Here is a 17815-nt window from a genome sequence, read left to right as displayed (position 1 = left end):
GTAGTCCTTGGGACCAGGGCCAGCTGACCGGATCCGTCCAAGGTGCTTCATAGCCAAAGTGGACGGTACCCGGGCCCCAATTTGTGGATGGGGTTTTGCCTATAATGCCTCTCCTTGGAGGGCTGGACCCTGGGTTCCAGGTCTGGTTTCTATACCTAGAGAAAACCTGTTGCCAGTGGTGCTGTATAGGTCCAGGTGTGTGGTGTTCTTTTAAGACCCCGGTCCCTGAAGGTCTATGACCATACCCACGGTGAAGGGGGAAGATTGGGCCTCTTGCAGAGCAATACCCTGCGGCGTGGAAAGGTAAGCAGGGGGCCTACGGAACTTGGTTTGTCAGTAGGCTTCCTACAGGGGAATCTTGGGCAGCCTATTTATGCCTCTGTGCATGGGCAAAGGAGAACCACAAAGTTTTCAAACGGGATGGCTCAAAGCACCCAGGTATCGTTTCCCCTGGCTGGGCTAGTAGGCTGCTGCTGCTTCTGTCACAAGGAGGGCCTTTTTGGGCAGGGTGTTCCACAGAGAGGGAACCATACCATTAGGGAGACAGTTAAAAGCTTCCTTCTTACCTGTGTCTGCTGCTCCAGTGTTTCAGGAGTCATTGGATTACATTTCAGGTGCTCCTCTCCACATGGCTTCCTGCTTCCCCTGGCGGCGTCTGGCGCGAGCGTGTGCGCGCGTTTGCTTGTCCGTGCGCGCGCGGCGACGCCGTGGGGAGGGGGCGGGTGACGCCGGACGGCTCCTCCTCCCTGCACGCAGGGAGGATAAATTCTGGAGGGCTATTCAGTCTGTGAAGGCTGTGGAGGGACACGGAGCAGCGATGCTGGCTACAGCATAGGAAGGTTTGACAGAGCTTTCTGGCACAGTGACACCCGGTGGCAGTTGTTGGAAGTACACCTTACTAAAAGAGCCTCTGGCTTAAGTTTGCATTCAAAAGCCTGTGTACTAAGCAGCGCCTTGAACACTTAGGGGTGCTCACCTAGCCCAGCATTAGGGGGTCAATACCAGACTGGTAGTTGAAGCCCTTGGGGCTCGGTATTGATTTTCCCTTTTTATAGGTTATGGGAGGTTTGGAGTCCCTCTAACATTACCCTACCCTATTGTTTCACATTTACTTGATTATATGTGTATTTCCTCCAGCTATTACAGTCAGTTGTATACTAGCGGAGTGCCTCAGAATTTGTATATTATGGCTCCTAAGGGTGCAGGTAGCGCTAAGACCGTTAAAAAACCAAAGGGTTCTCCATCAGGCTCTGAGGATATCCAAAATCCAGCGGCCCCTACCGCTCCGGAATGCCCGGAGGTTGTTGTCCTAGGTGAGCCATCAGGGTTGCTAGGTGCTACGGCTGGCCCTACTCAACCAGCTCCTTCCTATGTGACGGAAGAGATGTTAGCCTCCACCTTGGGTGGATTGGAAAGGAGGATGGCCGCTCTAATTACGGCATCTTTGTCAGGGAAAAAGCGGGTTAGATCCCCGTCTCCCAGGTCTGAGTCTCTGGAGGAGGATGTCCTCTCTGCTGACGAATTGGAAGATCCAGGAGACCAGACTCAGGATCACCTTGACCATTTAGGTTCTGAGGATTCTATAATAGAGGAACCTTTTTCAGCTTCTCACGCAAAAAGACTGTGGGTTCAGTCCCTAACGGATATGGTGCGGTTGGCTTTTAAGATACCTGTGCCTCAGCCTCTGGCCTCCGCGGTATCCTCATTGGGCTCCCTGAAAGCGCCCCAAGCCAATTTGGTATTTCCGGTGCATCCTTTGTTAAAGGACCTGATATTTCAGCACTGGGCTAAGCCGGACAGGATTTTCCTGCTTCCCAAAAGGTTCGCAGTCATGTACCCCTTAGAGTTTTCGAAGAAATGGGCTGTCCCTACTGTGGACGCGGCCATCTCATGTGTCAATAAATCTTTAACGTGTCCAGTAGACAATATCCACATGTTTAAAGACCCTGTGGATAAAAGGCTTGAGACCTTATTGAAGGCATCCTTTGCCACAGCGGGGGCAGTGGTCCAGCCGGCTGTAGCCGCCATTGGCGTCTGCCAGGCTTTAAAGGACCAAGCAAAGCGGGCCCTAAAGGACCTCCCAGCCCAACAAGCTCAGGAGCTGGCTGACCTACCTAGAGCCTTATGTTTCGCGGTAGACGCGATCAAGGATTCGATCCAACAGGCTTCTCGCTTATCCCTATTTCTGGTTCATATGAGGAGGTTGCTTTGGTTGAAAAACTCCTGCAAGAAACTCCTTACTGGATTGTCCTTTCAGGGAGAAAGATTGTTTGGAGAAGATCTTGACAAATATATACAAAAGATCTCTAGTGGTAAGAGCACCCTCTTGCCGGTTAAGAAAAGGTTCCGGGGTCCCTCTTTAAGCGTCCAACCTCTCCAGTCCCAGGGCCCTCATTCTCTAGGCAGTATCGACGGCCTCCTGGACGCGCAGCTGCAAACAGGCCACAGGGGCAAGCTGCAGGGAACAAGAGACCATGGAACCGTAAGCCGGTTAAGGCTGCCCCCAAGGCAGCCTTGTGAAGGGGCGCCCCCACTCTCTCGGGTGGGGGGAAGACTCCGGTTCTTCTCGGAGTTGTGGGGGGCCAAAGTTACCGACCAATGGGTTCTGTCCTCAGTGACTCAGGGATACAAGCTGGAGTTTCGGGAGTTCCCCCCTCCTCACTTTCAAGCGTCAAGACTTCCAGGCGACCCTCAAAAGCAGGCATCACTTCTGTCCGCCCTAGAGCGACTCCTACCTCAAGGAGTGATTATGGAAGTACCAGCAGGGGAGCAAGGACAAGGGTTTTACTCAAACCTCTTCATTGTCCCGAAGCCAAACGGCGACGTCAGCCCTTTACTGGACCTAAAGTCATTAAACCGCTTTTTAAGAGTCCGGTCCTTTCGAATGGAGTCCATTCGCTCGGTGGTGGCCGCCCTTCAAGGAAGGGAGTTCTTGGCCTCCATCGATATAAAGGACGCGTACCTGCACGTTCCGATTTTCCCAGGCCATTACAGGTTGCTGCGTTTTGCCCTAAACTATCGGCATTATCAGTTCGTGGCCCTTCCGTTCGGACTAGCCACGGCCCCTCCGGGTTTTTACGAAAATCCTGGCCCCTGTGTTAGCCATCCTAAGGGAACAGGGCATTCTGGTCATGGCCTACTTAGACGATCTTCTGGTAGTCGACCACTCAGCGGCCGGCTTAAATCCGGCAGTGTTGCTAGTAGTAAACTGCCTAGAGTCCCTGGGTTGGGTTCTAAACCGGGACAAATCGGCCTTACAGCCCACAAGAAGGTTGGAGTATCTAGGTCTGATTTTAGATACAAGACGACAACGGATCTTCCTGCCCCAGTCCAGAGTAGACTCGATAAGGGAGTTAATCCAGATAATCCTAAGCAGCACAAGGCCATCTATACGCCTGTTGGGAAAGCTAGTGGCCACCTTCGAGGCAGTGCCCTATGCCCAGATCCATTCTCGGAGGCTACAGAGAGCAATTCTCACGGCCTGGGACAAAAGACTTCAGGCCTTGGATCTTCCCATTTCTCTTCCCTATGCGGTAAGGCAGAGTCTGTGTTGGTGGCTAGTCCCAAAAAATCTTCGGAAAGGAAGATTGTTCAGTCCCCCCCTCATGGAGGATAGTAACCACGGATGCCAGCCTATCGGGCTGGGGTGCAGTCCTAGACGATTTAACCCTACAGGGGAAATGGTCAAGGGCAGAATCAGCCCTATCTATAAATGTCTTAGAGATCCGAGCAGCTCGGTTGGCTCTTTTGGGCTGGACGGAGATTCTGCAGGGCTCCCCAGTAAGGGTACAATCCGACAATGCCACTGCCGTGGCTTATATAAACCACCAGGGCGGCACCAGGAGTCAGGCAGCCCAGAGGGAGGTAGATCGGATCTTTTCATGGGCAGAACCCCATGTCCCCTGCATCTCAGCTATCTTTATCTCCGGGGTGGACAATTGGCAAGCGGACTTCCTCAGCCGCCAACAGATGTCCCCAGGGGAGTGGTCCCTTCACCCCGAAGTGTTCCAGGACATCTGCCGGAAGTGGGGTACTCCGGAGGTGGACGTTATGGCGTCCAAATTCAATGCCAAAGTAGCAAAGTTTGTCTCTCGAACGAGGGATCCATTGGCCTGCGGGACGGATGCCTTGGTGTGCCCTTTGCATCAGTTTGCGCTAATCTATGCCTTCCCTCCAATACGGATGCTACCCCGTCTTCACAGAATTCAAAGGGAACGCAAGCCAGCGATTCTAGTGGCCCCGAAGACCTTGGTACTCCTTGATAAAAAGGATGACGGTAGAGGAGCCTTGGGTCCTTCCTCCTACGTCCGGACCTCCTCTCACAAGGGCCATTCTACCATCCTGCCTTACAGGCCCTAAATTTAACGGCCTGGCGGCTGAGTCCCTGGTTCTCAGAAACAGAGGCCTTTCAGGGCAGGTCATTTCCACCCTTATAAACGCAAGAAAACCAGTTTCCAGGTTGATATACTATAGGGTGTGGAAGGCCTATATTACCTGGTGTGAGACCAAGAAATGGGATCCCCGCAAATATACCATTGGGAGGATCCTGGAGTTTTTACAGTTGGGAGTGGAAAAAGGTTTGGCGGTCAGCACAATCAAGGGGCAGGTGTCTGCCTTGTCGGTCTTCTTCCAGAGACCTTTGGCTGCCCATTCTTTAATGAAATCCTTTTTACAAGGTGTTATTCGGGTGAATCCCCCGATTAAAGCTCCCCTGTATCCTTGGGATCTAAATTTGGTTCTATCGGCCTTGCAAAGGCAGCCCTTTGAGCCCTTGTCCGCGATCCCTTTGGTCCTTTTGACTAGGAAACTAGTGTTTCTGGTGGCCATGGCATCCACCAGAAGAGTGTCGGAGTTGGCAGCCTTGTCATGTAAGGCACCTTATTTATTACTGCATAAGGACAGGGTCGTTTTGCGGCCGCTTCCGTCCTTCCTGCCTAAGGTGGTGTCTAATTTTCACCTTAATCAAGATGTGATTCTTCCATCATTTTTTCCAATGCCTTCTTCTAAGGATGAGAGGTTACTACATTCCTTGGATGTAGTTAGAGCTGTAAAAGTTTACTTGGAAACTACAGCCCAGATTCGTAAGACCGACGTCTTATTCATTCTGCCAGAAGGGCCCAAGAAGGGCCAGGCAGCGTCTAAAGCCACTATTTCAAAGTGGATTAGACAGACAATTATACAGGCCTATGGCCTGAAGGGGAAGAGTCCACCCTTATCGGTTAAGGCTCATTCCACTAGAGCTGTGAGTGCCTCTTGGGCAGCGTATCACCAGGTCTCTATAGCTCAAGTCTGCAGGGCAGCGACCTGGTCGTCTGTCCACACATTTGCAAAGTTTTATCAATTGGACGTTAGGAGGAACGCTGATTCAGCTTTTGGGCAGGCGGTCCTCCAGGCCACAATTTAACCTCCTCCTGTCCGGTGGCACCTCCTGTTTGGTTTTTTTTCTGGTTGTCTCCCTCCCCTCATGGAGCATTGCTTGGGGACATCCCATATGTAATGGCTATGCTGCTCTGTGTCCCGTGATGTACGATAAAGAAAAAGGGATTTTTAATAACAGCTTACCTGTAAAATCCTTTTCTTGTAGTACATCACGGGACACAGAGCTCCCACCCCTCTTATGGGGAATTTTGGGATGCATATTGCTTGCTACAAAACTGAGGTACTCCCACTGTGGGTGGGGGTTATATAGGGAGGGAACTTCCTGTCGGAGAGTGCCAGTGTCCATCACCTGAAGGTACACTATATAACCCATATGTAATGGCTATGCTGCTCTGTGTCCCGTGATGTACTACAAGAAAAGGATTTTACAGGTAAGCTGTTATTAAAAATCCCTTTTTTTCTTTCTGCTCATAAGCTCCTCTCCTGAACACGCTGGTGATTGTTTTTTTCAGCCTTTAAAAGCTCTTCTTCAACACGCCTGTAAACGCCTCTGTATACATGGGCCCTAACAGAGGGGCTTTTACAGGCTGAAAAATAAAATTTCAAATGCCTGTAATTTTATTTATTTTTTAAGCCCTGTGTGCTTGAGTCCTTAGACAAAGACACAAGTCACTGTATTGCTGGGGATTTTATGAGTTGTGTTGAGAAAAGGTTGAGATTATTGATGCTGTGTTGTTGTGCGTTTTGGAAATGCAACAAAATCACGCAACAAAGCAGTCAGGTGCGAATGGGAATTTATACACAAGGAGTGCAGAAGCAATAACCTCTACATGTATGGCACACCACTAACTCTTCCACTATGTTCCCAAATGCAGCTTGTACCCATAATACACAGCAGTTTTGTATTTGGTTGTGAAGATATGTTGAAGTTCCATCCTATAAATCTTCAGATTTTTTCTTTTTTTTTCCTTTACAGCTGTTTACTTCGGTTATACATCTGGAGGGATCAGCAAAGGATAAACAGGACACGGTAGAGTAAACAGCGTCATTGGATAGCGGCGAATACGATTCCTGGGGGTATACAAGAAGACATGGATAGTGGAAAGTTTCCTGGTTCGTTTGCTTGGGGAGCATCAACAGCAGCCTATCAAATCGAAGGTAGTCATAACCTTGTGTCCAGTTCTCTTTTTTCATATGATACATATGCGCATGTGTGTATTTATATGTGTGTGTGTGTGTGTGTGTGTATATATATATATATATATATATATATATATATATATATATATATATATATATATATATATATATATATATATGTAGCGCTACCCCCGAAGGAGCCGCTGATTGATTTGGGATCTACTCTCTTTGGCTCAACTCACCCCTGTTTAAATAGCTTGAACCCTCCCTTGACACATCAGAAGTTTGGTAATGAGGTATGGTGACCCCTGCTGGGCTGAAGTCACAATAGCTAAACCAAAATATGCAATGACAGTAAATTACTTACTGAAATGGTATGATCCCTTTGAGAAAGAAAAATAACATACTCCACACAGTGAATAAACTTGGAAATAGAAGGGGTAAGTTTACTGTAAGAAACGCTAAAAAAACAGTCATAGGAGTTCAACACAACACAACCAATCAGCAGTAAGTCGACCTGATTCGCAAGGGTTCAGTTCTCATATTTGTTCTGCCCCATTATTAGTACTCAATTCATTTTGTGATTACTACTATGATGTATAGAGGAACATAGGGGATCTCAGCTACTCTAAATATAGCACTTATATAAAAAAGTGTCCCTGAAAATATTTTTTAAATGTTGGCAACTGTGCACTTAGGCACTGCCCAAGGACCACTGGATCAGTAGGGGCCCCATGAGAGCCTCCTGGGATCCTGTGATATTAAAGTGGTAGTAAACTTTCCTGACATTACTACTTTTTAGAGGCCCTGGGGTAGGTTATGCCACAACGTGAAAATAGAAAATAGAGGGCGCTAAGCCCATACAAATACTATGTATAGTGCCGTGAACCAATCCACTATGATTGGCAATTAATTAACACTCCCTAGTGAATAATTAGATAAAAAATTATAAAATAAAATAAAATAAAATAAAGTCCCATATATTGCAGACAGCGCTGCACATTCAGAAAAAACACAGCGTGAAAATTCCAATGTGATCAATGTGAATATATAAATCCCACACAATAAGGGAAATTGTTGCAGTCCACTTTGTTCGTTGTGATTTTCTTAAGAGGAGAGAAAGTGCCACCACCGCTCTAAATAACTTCAATTCCACCCAAGGTGCTTGATATTAAATTGCTCTTACCAGAGCTAGTTGACCAGTTTAATGAAAAAGTGGTCAAGCCAGCTTTTGCAGGATTGTGCCTGCGCACATGAGGATATGGACAACCAATAGACAGATCCAGGAGCTCCACATGGGATATTTTATGCAAGAGAAGAAAGCCAGGAAGACCAATAGCGTGATAACGTTTATTAAAAGTATTAAAAAATGCCAAAATATGCCACAACGTACAAGTATGCACAGCATATTAGCACATTAGTGTACACTTACATTTTCAGACTGAGCCCTCCAGTGCTGCGCTGTGATAAATCAGGCGGGGCCTGGGCACTTCCATCTTCACCCTGCTGGGAGAACCTATATACAGTATTTGGGTGGAGTCAGGTGATCTGTGTTCTGTGCCACCTGGACAGCTGTCTGGGTGGAAGTGTGCTGCATTGTCCGGGCTGCAAGACCAGAGTTTGGGCCTATCCCAGGCACATCTGGCTGCTAGGCTGTCTGAGGGCATATCTAGAAGCAAGAGAGAGCCGGAGAACCTGTCGTGGACGGAGGTAAAGGGGAAAGCTGTCGCCACTAAGGGACCGACCACCTTATTACCAGGGACCACAGTGAATAGCTGAAGCAAGTACTGGAGCAGTATTCTCACCAACCAGGGACAGTGAATAATCTGTTAACTTCAGCGGGTATCAAGCCAGGGACCCAGCCAGCAGAGGTGACTCTTGCATAGCAGCCTTGTGTGTCAAGCCAGGGACCCGAGCAGGCCAGTGGTGTGAAGCTTGAGAAGTATCTTAAGTGCCAAGTTAGGGACCCAGCAGAGAGGTGGGGGTGACGCTTGAGGAAGATACTAACGTGAAGATTGGAGATGCTTAAGGGATTCAGTGGCAGTGAATCAACTGGTCTAGTGAGTGGGCTGAAGAACTACAAGAAGTGATTGTAGTGGAAGTGAAGGAACTGTTACACTTTGTGTTAGGAACTGTTAAAGACTGTTGCCATAGGAGACAGCATTCCTGCACATGCAGATGTGGCATCTTGCTGGATGCCTTTCCCTGCACGGCTGTCCTCCTGTTGAGGTCTCGGAGTCTGCCAATTAATCTTGCAACTATCTAAGGGTGTCCTGCCCCTAACCCTCTCTCCCAATGTTATGTTAAGAGAAATAAAATCTCTTTTGCATTCAAGAAGTGTCTGGCGCCCAATAAATCTAACTGCTTTGCACCCACTATGCCTCACAACCCACCATATACAGAAGGATGTCTGCTATCTCTGACCCTGGAGGTTCTCATTATATCGAAGGAGGCCTGGGACCTTGCTACACACATATATCCTAGCTGCTTTCACACCATTTCATTGCAAAAACACAGTAAAAGCACACATGCATTTTTGCCACATTTTGCACCTGTCAAAAAAGGCGTAAACACATTTTTGACGTTTTTACATTAATTTCAATGGGAGGTGTGTGTGTCTGTTTTAAAAAAAATGTTTTCTTTATTATTATTATTATTATTATTATTATTTTACAGCTCCGATAATGCAACTTGCAGAACTTTGAAAAACGCAACTGACCAGTGTGAAGCGTTTCATAGGATTAAATGGTCGTGCATTTTTGTTCCGCTTTTTTTAACCCAAAAACTGATCAACGCAGCATTAGGACTGGTTTATACCAGTTTTTTTTTCACGTGCATTTTCTACGTGTTTTTGATGCATTTTCAGAGCCCGGCTTCACTGGTACAAAAAACTGGAATGTTTCTTTTGCACAGGCGTTGTCTCTAGGCTGACCCTACTCACCATGAAGCTCTCCCTGCACTATTCACTCTCCCTAGAAAGTGGGGTCTTTGTACCTGACCTATCACTTGCTCCAAGCGTGCCCAAATGACGCTCAACCTTAAATTATAAGGTCCCACACCAAGATGGCTGCTACAGGTCACCAGAAGTTTCAGCATCCAATCGGACAGCTGATACCTCTGAGACACCAACAGACTCCAGGAGTGGACATATCCCTCTATAGACTCCACTCCATCTGTATAATGGTACACTATTGGGCGAAGGAAAAATTGCACTTGCCTTAAAACATACCGGGCTAGATTCAGATTATCTATAGATCCGCGTAACCTATCTGATTTACGATCCGCCGGCGCAAGTTTTTGAGGCAAGTGCTGTATTCAGAAAGCACTTGCCTCAAGTTGCGGCGGCGTATCGTAAAGGGGGCGTGTAGAATTTAAATCAGGCGCGTCCCCACGCCGAACGAACTGCGCATGCGCCGTCTGCTAAATTTCCCAGCGTGCATTGCTCCAAATGACGTCGCTAGGACGTCATTGGTTTCGACGTGAACATAAATTACGTCCATCCATATTCGCGACCGACTTACGCAAATGACGTAAAATTCGACCCGGGAACGACGGCCATACTTAACATAGGATACGCCGCATATAGCAGGGGTAACGATACGTCGGAAAAAGCCGAACGCAAACAACGTAAAAAAAAAAGCGCCGGGCGGTCGTTCGTTTCTGAATCGGCGTAACTCCTCATTTGCATATTCGTCGCGTATACAAACGGAAGCGCCACCTAGCACCCAGCGTGAGATTGCAGCCTAAGATCCGACGGTGTAAGTCACTTACACCTGGCGGATCTTAGGGAGATCTATGCGTAACTGATTCTTTGAATCAGTCGCATAGATACGACAGACGGAACTCAGAGATACGACAACGTTTTAGGAGATACGCCGTCGTATCTCTATCTGAATCTGGCCCACCGTGTTTCCCCCGAAAATAAGACCTACCCCGATAATAAAACCTACCTAGATTTTTTGTGGAGGGCTGCAATATAAGCCCTACCCTGAAAATAAGCCCTAGTTTTAAAGTGGTTGTAAAATGGTAGAATTTGCTCTTCTACAGTAGTGTATAATGTAAAAGGTGTGTGTTTCTGTAATATAATTGTATCAAATACCCTCAGTACAGTGCCACTCAGCTGATCTCCTCTTCTCCTGGGTGTCAAACCGGGGATCTCAGCCCTCCTCCCTCTGCAGTGCTTGGAGCGGTGAAAGACAGCTCAGGCAGGCCATGGAAGCACAGAGCGGCGCTATAAGAATGTATTTTCACAATTCTATTACAGCAACCCACACCTGTTACATTATATAATCCTAAAATAGAGAGGATTTTAGCATTTTACAACCACTTTTACTATGTTCACACTTGGGATTCTTGACAGTCAGGGAGGTTGAGGGGGAGAGAAGATTGCACATTGCATGACAAGCCCTACCCCGAAAATAAGCCCTATTGTGTTTATGGTTGCCAAAATTAATATAAGACCCAGTCTTATTTTCAGGGAAACATGGTAGTGCTCAGTGTTTTTATGGGTTAACAGGTTACTTTATCTCAAGAAATGTTCATTTATCAACAGCTCAGGTAGTTTGCTTTCCTTCACAGGCCCCTATTGAACCTCACATATCACCATTCTGAAGTCATTAGGAGTGATGACCTATGCCATAATCTTTGTTAATTTTATTGTAAGGACATTGAAGATAATGCTGACAGTGTTATAACAACAGCACTAGAGGAGGTAAAACATTACACCTTATGCCGCGTACACACGCTTGGTATTTCCGACAACAAATGTTCGCTGGGAGCTTTTGTTTGGAAATTTCGACCGTGTGTAGGCTCCATCGGACATTTGTTGTTTGAATCTCATACAACAAAAATTTGAGAGCTGGTTCTCAAATTTTCTGACAACAAAATCCGTTCTCGTAAATTCTGATCGTGTGTGGAAAATTCCGACGCACAAAATTCCACGCATGCTTCGAATTAAATACGAGACAAAAGCGCTCGGTCTGGTAAAACTAGCATTCATAATGGAGATAGCACATTTGTCACGCTGTAACCGACTGAAAAGCATTAGGCTGAAAAGCGCGAATCGTCTCTCACAAAACTTCTACTACCACAACTAGTATTGAACTTCCCTTTTCTAGTGCCGTCGTACGTGTTGTTGATGTTCGGAATTTCTGACAACATTTGTGTGACCATGTGTATGCAAGACAAGTTTGAGCCAACATCCGTCGGAAATGTATCCACAGTTTTGTTTCGGAATGTGCGATCGTATGTATGCAGCATTACAGTGTAGGTGAAATAAAGTGTGAATTTAGCCCTTAGGCTGGGTCCACACATTTGTGTTGCTGTTAATCGTAGTACCACACTATGCATGGGTTGTTTCAGGGCCAGTGATTTTGAATCACACTCCAAAGCACTGTGGCAGAGCGAGGCTCTGTCCCAATAAAGATGGGATTACAGTGGTCAGAGTCTGCATATCGGCTGAGGGCAGAGCTTAAATTTTAAAACAGAGAAAACTGCTCTGGCAGTTTTCTCAGATTTATTTATCTCTACATGGGGCTCTGTGGCTTGGAGATTCCTCAGAGATATGGGTGGGACGGGATCTCCAACCCTGTGTCCAGATCTTATAGATAGCCTGCAGGGTGTGTGCCCAGGTGCACACAGCTCATATAATGAAGGGCTGGTGATAGTTAGAAGCAGGGCTGTATCCTGCCCTATGCCAACAAGGCCCAGGCCTAGGGCAGCACGTTGCAGGGGGGGCAGCATGGAAAGAGTCCCCGCCGGCTTGCGCTACACTGTTTAGTGTAGCACCAGTCTAATGGGGTGTACTGGACAGAGAGGCAAATTAGTCTAGTGCCCCCATAAAACAGCTGCACTGCTTCCGGCTAGCATTCTGCAACTGGGGGGGGGGGGGGGGGGGGGGGGGCGGAGCTTCTAATTTTGACTGTCCTATTATCCTGAACCACAAACCTTCCTCACTGTGCTATGTATTTTCTGCTGCACCATTGGCATGGTTATATCTTCTTAGTCCTCTCCATAAAATTTGCAGAATTGTGTGCCTAAAGTAGAACTATAGGCAACATTTTTGTTTTTAGGGAAGGGCGGGTCTTAAACAGCAAGGGGTGTGGCCTTGACAGGAAGGGGTGGGTCATATTTAAATTAGGGGGTCACGAGTTTAGTCAAGCCTAGGGCAGCACAAAATCTAAATACACCACTGGTTAGAAGGGAGAGGAAGGTGGAATTGGAGTAGTAGCTGCTACTGAGTGTCTGCTGTGTGCATCAAGAAGTTCAAAGCTGTGTGCGCCCAAGGAGCCTAAAGCTGTGTGCATTAAGGGACTTCAAGCTGTGTGCGTTTAAGAAGCCCAAAGCTGTGTGCGTCCAAGACTGTGACTGGAATATCTGGTGGTTTAAGGTACCAGTAACTATAGCAGCAGTGCTGTTGAAGAGTAGCCAGGTGGGCTGGTATTTTCATTTATCTTTGAATGTCGTTTAAACCCCTGCGTGGGATTCCTGAGTGGACTTTTATTTTGTTTATTCTCATTCAATAAACGTGGGCTACCACGCCCTTAACGATATATGCCTGTTTGGTGTGGACTCACTACAAGAAAATGAATCTACCACAAGCGCTAACAACCCCCAATATCACAGCACTAAAACAATAATGAACTTCTCTGCATAGAGTTTCCAAAAAAAGGTCAGGTTCAAAAAGGGCCAAAGCTCATTTTTCTTTTTAAACTTCCATTGGTCCAGCTTGGTTACATCTACTTCTTCATATTTCACATCCAGAGAGCTGATGGGGATGCAGAGATTCCCTGTTCTAGCCGGCACTATATACAGTCAGCACTGGTCTCTGAATGACTTGCCATCTGTAAACTGAACACAGGGAGTCACTTGGTTGGCGTAGCTTTTTTTTCAATAAATGCATTTATTATAGGTACTTGTATAGCGCCGTTAATTTACGCAGCACTTTACATACTTATTATCCATCTGTCACTGCTTTCAAGGAACTTACAATCTAGGGTCTCTAGCTCACATTCATACGTACACATACTAGGGCCAATTAACCTACCGGTAGTGCTTTGGAGTGTGGGAGGAAACCAACACAGGCACCGGGAGAATGTGCAAACTCCAGGCAGGTAGTGCCGTGATTGGAACCGATGACCCCAGAGCTGCTAGGCGGAAGTGCTAACCACTTACACTTAGCCACTGTGCTACCCTAGGTGTTTTCTGATTGAACCTGGTTTCCATAGGTTGGACTTACTGGGCCATATTCTCATAGAAGTTACGATGGAGTATCTCAGGATACTCCATCGTATCTCCCTTTTTTGGCCCATGTATCTATGCGACTGATTCTTAGAATCATTTTCGCATAGATACACTTAAGATCCGTAAGTCACTTACACTGGCGGATCTTAAATGTAATGACGCCGGCCGCCGCTAGATGGCATTTACGTGAAGGACTCATTTGCGTATGCAAATGATCCTTCTACGCCGATTCCCGAACGAGTTCGCGTCGCGTAACCACCGCTAACGTCGTTTGCGTAAGCGGAAACTTACTCCTGCTATATGAGGAGTAAGTTTCCCGCAAGTCCCACGTAGGCCATGTTACGGATGGCGTCGGGTCCGCGTCGTGTTTTTTCGCCGGGTACGTCGTTTCCGTAAGTCGTTCTTGAATACGACTTTACGTCAATGACGCACACGTCGGCGTCATTGACGTTTTCCGCTGAGAACTGGAGCATGTGCACTGGGCTTTTTGAAGCCCGGCGCATGCGCAGTTCATTAGAATCGGGGGCGCGCTTAATTTGAATACAAGCCGCCCCCTTGGAGATCCGCCAGGCTATGCTGGGGCATTTACACTCCGCCGTCCCAACCTACGGAGCAAGTGTTTGGGGAATACAGCACTTGCTCCTGTAGGTTGGGACAGCGGAGTGTAAGTGCCTTAAGCGCAGCCCGCAGATTTTTACTCAGAATATGGGCCGATGTCTTTTTTCAACCTCACCTACTATATGTAACTATGAGGCGCAGAGAAGAGGCCATCACCATCACCACATCGTCCAATCAGAGAACACCTTGTAGTCATTGAAAAAACTACAATACGTTCTCTATAAGGCAGAGGTGCCAAGAAAGTGTCCCCTTGTGTACAGTACACAGATGGCAAGCACTCAGAAGAGACCAGAACTGACTTGTGTATCACTACCAGATGGAAGTTCTGCACCCCAGCGGCCCTGCGGATCAGTAGTGTATTTAGGTTTTGTACTGCCCTAGGCCTGACTAAACTAGGGCACTCCCTAATTTAATAAATGACACACCCCTTCCTGTCAAGGCCACACCCCTTGCTGTTTAAGCCCCGACCTGAAAATTTTGAGTGGGTACACTAGTTTTGAGGGCCTAGGGGGGACAATGGAGTCCCTTCATTTTCATAGATTTTCTCTCACTTCCTGTTTGGCTATGGGGCAGGAGGTGAAGGGAAATGTCTGCAATGGGACAGGGATGGTAAAAAAATAAACTGATAGGGGCAATAACCCCCCCCCCCCCCACTCTATCCAAAGTGTTGACTAAAGTTCTACTTTAAGCACAAATTTCTGATAATTTTATGGAGAGAACTAAGAAGATATAACCATGCCAATGGTGCAGCAGAAAACATATAGCACAGTGAGGAAGGTTTGTGGTCCCGGATGATAGGACAATCAAAATTAAAAGCACCCCCCCACAGTTGCGGAATGCCGGTCACCTGCATACCGGAAACAGTGCGGCCGCTTAATGGGGGCGCTAGACTAATTTTCCTCTCTGCCCAGTGCGCCCCATACAGTGTAGAGCAAGCCGACGGGACTCTTTATTGCTGCCCCCCTGCAAAGTGCTGGCCTGGGCCTTGTTGGTCTAGGCCAGGATACAGCGTTGCTGCGGATGTGAGATTTGAAGAATTAGATGTAACCAAGTCGGGAACAGTGAAGTTTAAAAATGCATATTATTCCTGGTGTTCAGCTTTAAAATATAATTTATCCATCATTGGAATATAAATATTATTTTTATTATTATTATATGTAGTATTAATGGTCGCTAATCTCATTTTTGACAGTCTAGTTTGGTAATTCTGTTTTTAATATTGAAGTAAGCTGCGGCCATATTGTAAATAATCACCCTGCACCAACCTAAAGTTTACACTAATATGCGACTAATACTTCTTTGGCATGCGCTTTATTAATTGAATTATTGGCAAGAAAGGCCACTTAGCTGGATGCAGCGATGTGTAGCTTGCTTACGCACTGACACACAGTGTGCATCCGCTTCTTGCTCTTCTTAATTATCTGCAAGTAATTTTGTTAATTATATTTGCATAATAGAGTTTATAAGGCTTGTGTGAGGTGTATAAGAGGTATGTGCTGTTTTAATTTTTGCACTAATGAATTCAGTAATGGGATTATTTAAATCTTTGTATCTTTCTGTGGAGAAGTGTTCCTATTTAAGTACCAACTCTGCTCAGAACTGACCATCAGGTTACTGAGATTCCTGCAAGCTGAAGGACTCAATGGTTGCTTGTTATGCAAGTTTGGCCCATGTGTACAAAGGCGAATGATGGTCAACCTCTTATATGAGTTATTCCGTATTATAACTTTAACCTATGACGCGGCCGCCAGGGGGCGGGGCTGAGTCATACAATTGGTATCTATGGATGCCGATTGTATGGCACAGGAGTGCGCCCGCAAGGTAACCCCCTCGGGAAACAGCTTCTCAGAGGGGGTTAACTCTTGCGGGGAGGAGCTGCAAGAGCAGCCGTGGGACCCCAAAAGAGGACGATCGGGGCCACTCTGTGCAAAACGAACTGCACAGTGGAGGTAAGTATGATATTTTTGTTTAAAAAAATTAAATAAACAGCCCTGCCTTCACAACCCCTTTAAAGAAGAACTTAAAGTGATTGTAAAGGCTCGTTTTTTTCCCCCTATAAAAATGTTATACATACCTGCTCTGCTGCAGTGGATTTGCACAGAGAATCCTGGATCCTCCTCTTCTGGGGTCCCTTTTCTGTGATCCTGGCAAGCAGCTTGCTTTTGGGGGCACTGGTCAAGGGGGAGGAGCCAGGAGCAGAAGAAGATCAGAGCTGCTCTGTGCAAAACCATTACACAGAGCAGGTAAATATTACATGTTTGTTTTTTAAAAGAGCTAAACATTTAATATCACTTTAAAGAGGAGTTCCACCTAAAAATGGAACTTCCTCTTAACCCACTCCTCGCCCCCTTACATGCCACATTTGGCATGTAATTTTTTTGGGGGGGGAGTGGGGGCTTCAGGAGAAGGGGACTTCCTGTCCCACTTCCTCCTTCCGCCGAGGGGCTGGAAAGGCGATTAGCTTAATTGCCTTTTCACAGCCCCTCCCTGTAGGCGAGCGCCTGTCCAATCGGACGGCGCCGCGCTGCTCGTGCATGCGCAGTGGGTGCCCGGCCGTGAAGCCGTAAGCTGTCACTGCCGGGTGCCCACACTAGAAATGAAGACGCCTGGAGCCGTGGAGCAGGTAAGTGTCAGTTTATTAAAAGCCAGCAGCTACACTTTTTGTAGCTGCTGACTTTTAATAAACGTAACAAATGGGTGGAAAACCCCTTTAACTTGCCGACTGTGCTATAACCAAATGACGGCTACAGAGCAGATGGCCAGTTCTAGGAGGGCCACCATATGACGTCCTCTTGTGAACGCGCTCTGTGATCACAGTGTCCTCCATTGAAGTAAAGATCAATGTGTCCAATCACATCTGATCATGAAGAAAACAGAATCCAGTTATCGGCTTTCCTTTCCTCACACTGACAGCATGAGGAAGGCAGATGAGGGCTGATAATCGGCTTCTGTAAAAGGGACATGCACACTGATAATCAGGGCACTGATTATCAGTGTCCTGATCAGGATCGCTGATAAGGGGGGACCACCAGTCCTCCCGGATATGCCATCCCAGCAGCAGGCTAGTTAATCACTTTCGGGTTTAGGCGGATTAATCTGCTGCAGCGTGATACACAGTTGAAGGCGGGTCTTGGCTGGGAGTGCTGTGGTGGATTAATCTGCCTAAACCTGAAATAGTCCACTTTCTGTCCTCCCCGGCCCCCACTGAACACAGGGGGCCTGGAGACATTTGTTTTCTAAATAGTTGCACAGCAGGGGATTCATTTATTGGTAGACTGGATTTGGGAGTCCCCGCCCGCTATACCACCGGGCCCCCCCAGTTCCTTTCAGCCCTAGTTTGCCAGCTCGGTAGTGCCCAGGAGGAAGGGATAGGACCAGATGTACCAGCAGTGCATAGCTGGTCCCAGGCTCCCAGCTCCAGGAGGAACCACCTGCA

The 17815-nt window shown here is 47.1% G+C and overlaps 1 protein-coding gene across 2 annotated transcripts in view; it reads left to right on the top strand.

Annotated features, from left to right (window-relative positions):
* LOC120924312 (cytosolic beta-glucosidase-like) overlaps positions 1 to 17815 on the top strand; it is a 126164-nt gene that overhangs the window by 25306 nt on the left and 83043 nt on the right. For both annotated transcript variants that reach the window (XM_040335191.1, XM_040335190.1), the window contains exon 2: positions 6356 to 6537. In XM_040335191.1, coding sequence (XP_040191125.1) covers positions 6471 to 6537 — 67 coding nt within the window. In that variant the 5' untranslated portion in view covers positions 6356 to 6470. The remainder of the gene's footprint in view (positions 1 to 6355; positions 6538 to 17815) is intronic.

The sequence above is a fragment of the Rana temporaria genome, chromosome 1 (assembly GCF_905171775.1).
Source record: "Rana temporaria chromosome 1, aRanTem1.1, whole genome shotgun sequence".
NCBI classification, from domain to species: domain Eukaryota; kingdom Metazoa; phylum Chordata; class Amphibia; order Anura; family Ranidae; genus Rana; species Rana temporaria.
Note: the sequence above shows the minus strand (reverse complement) of the source record. Positions and strands in the feature narration are given on the sequence as shown.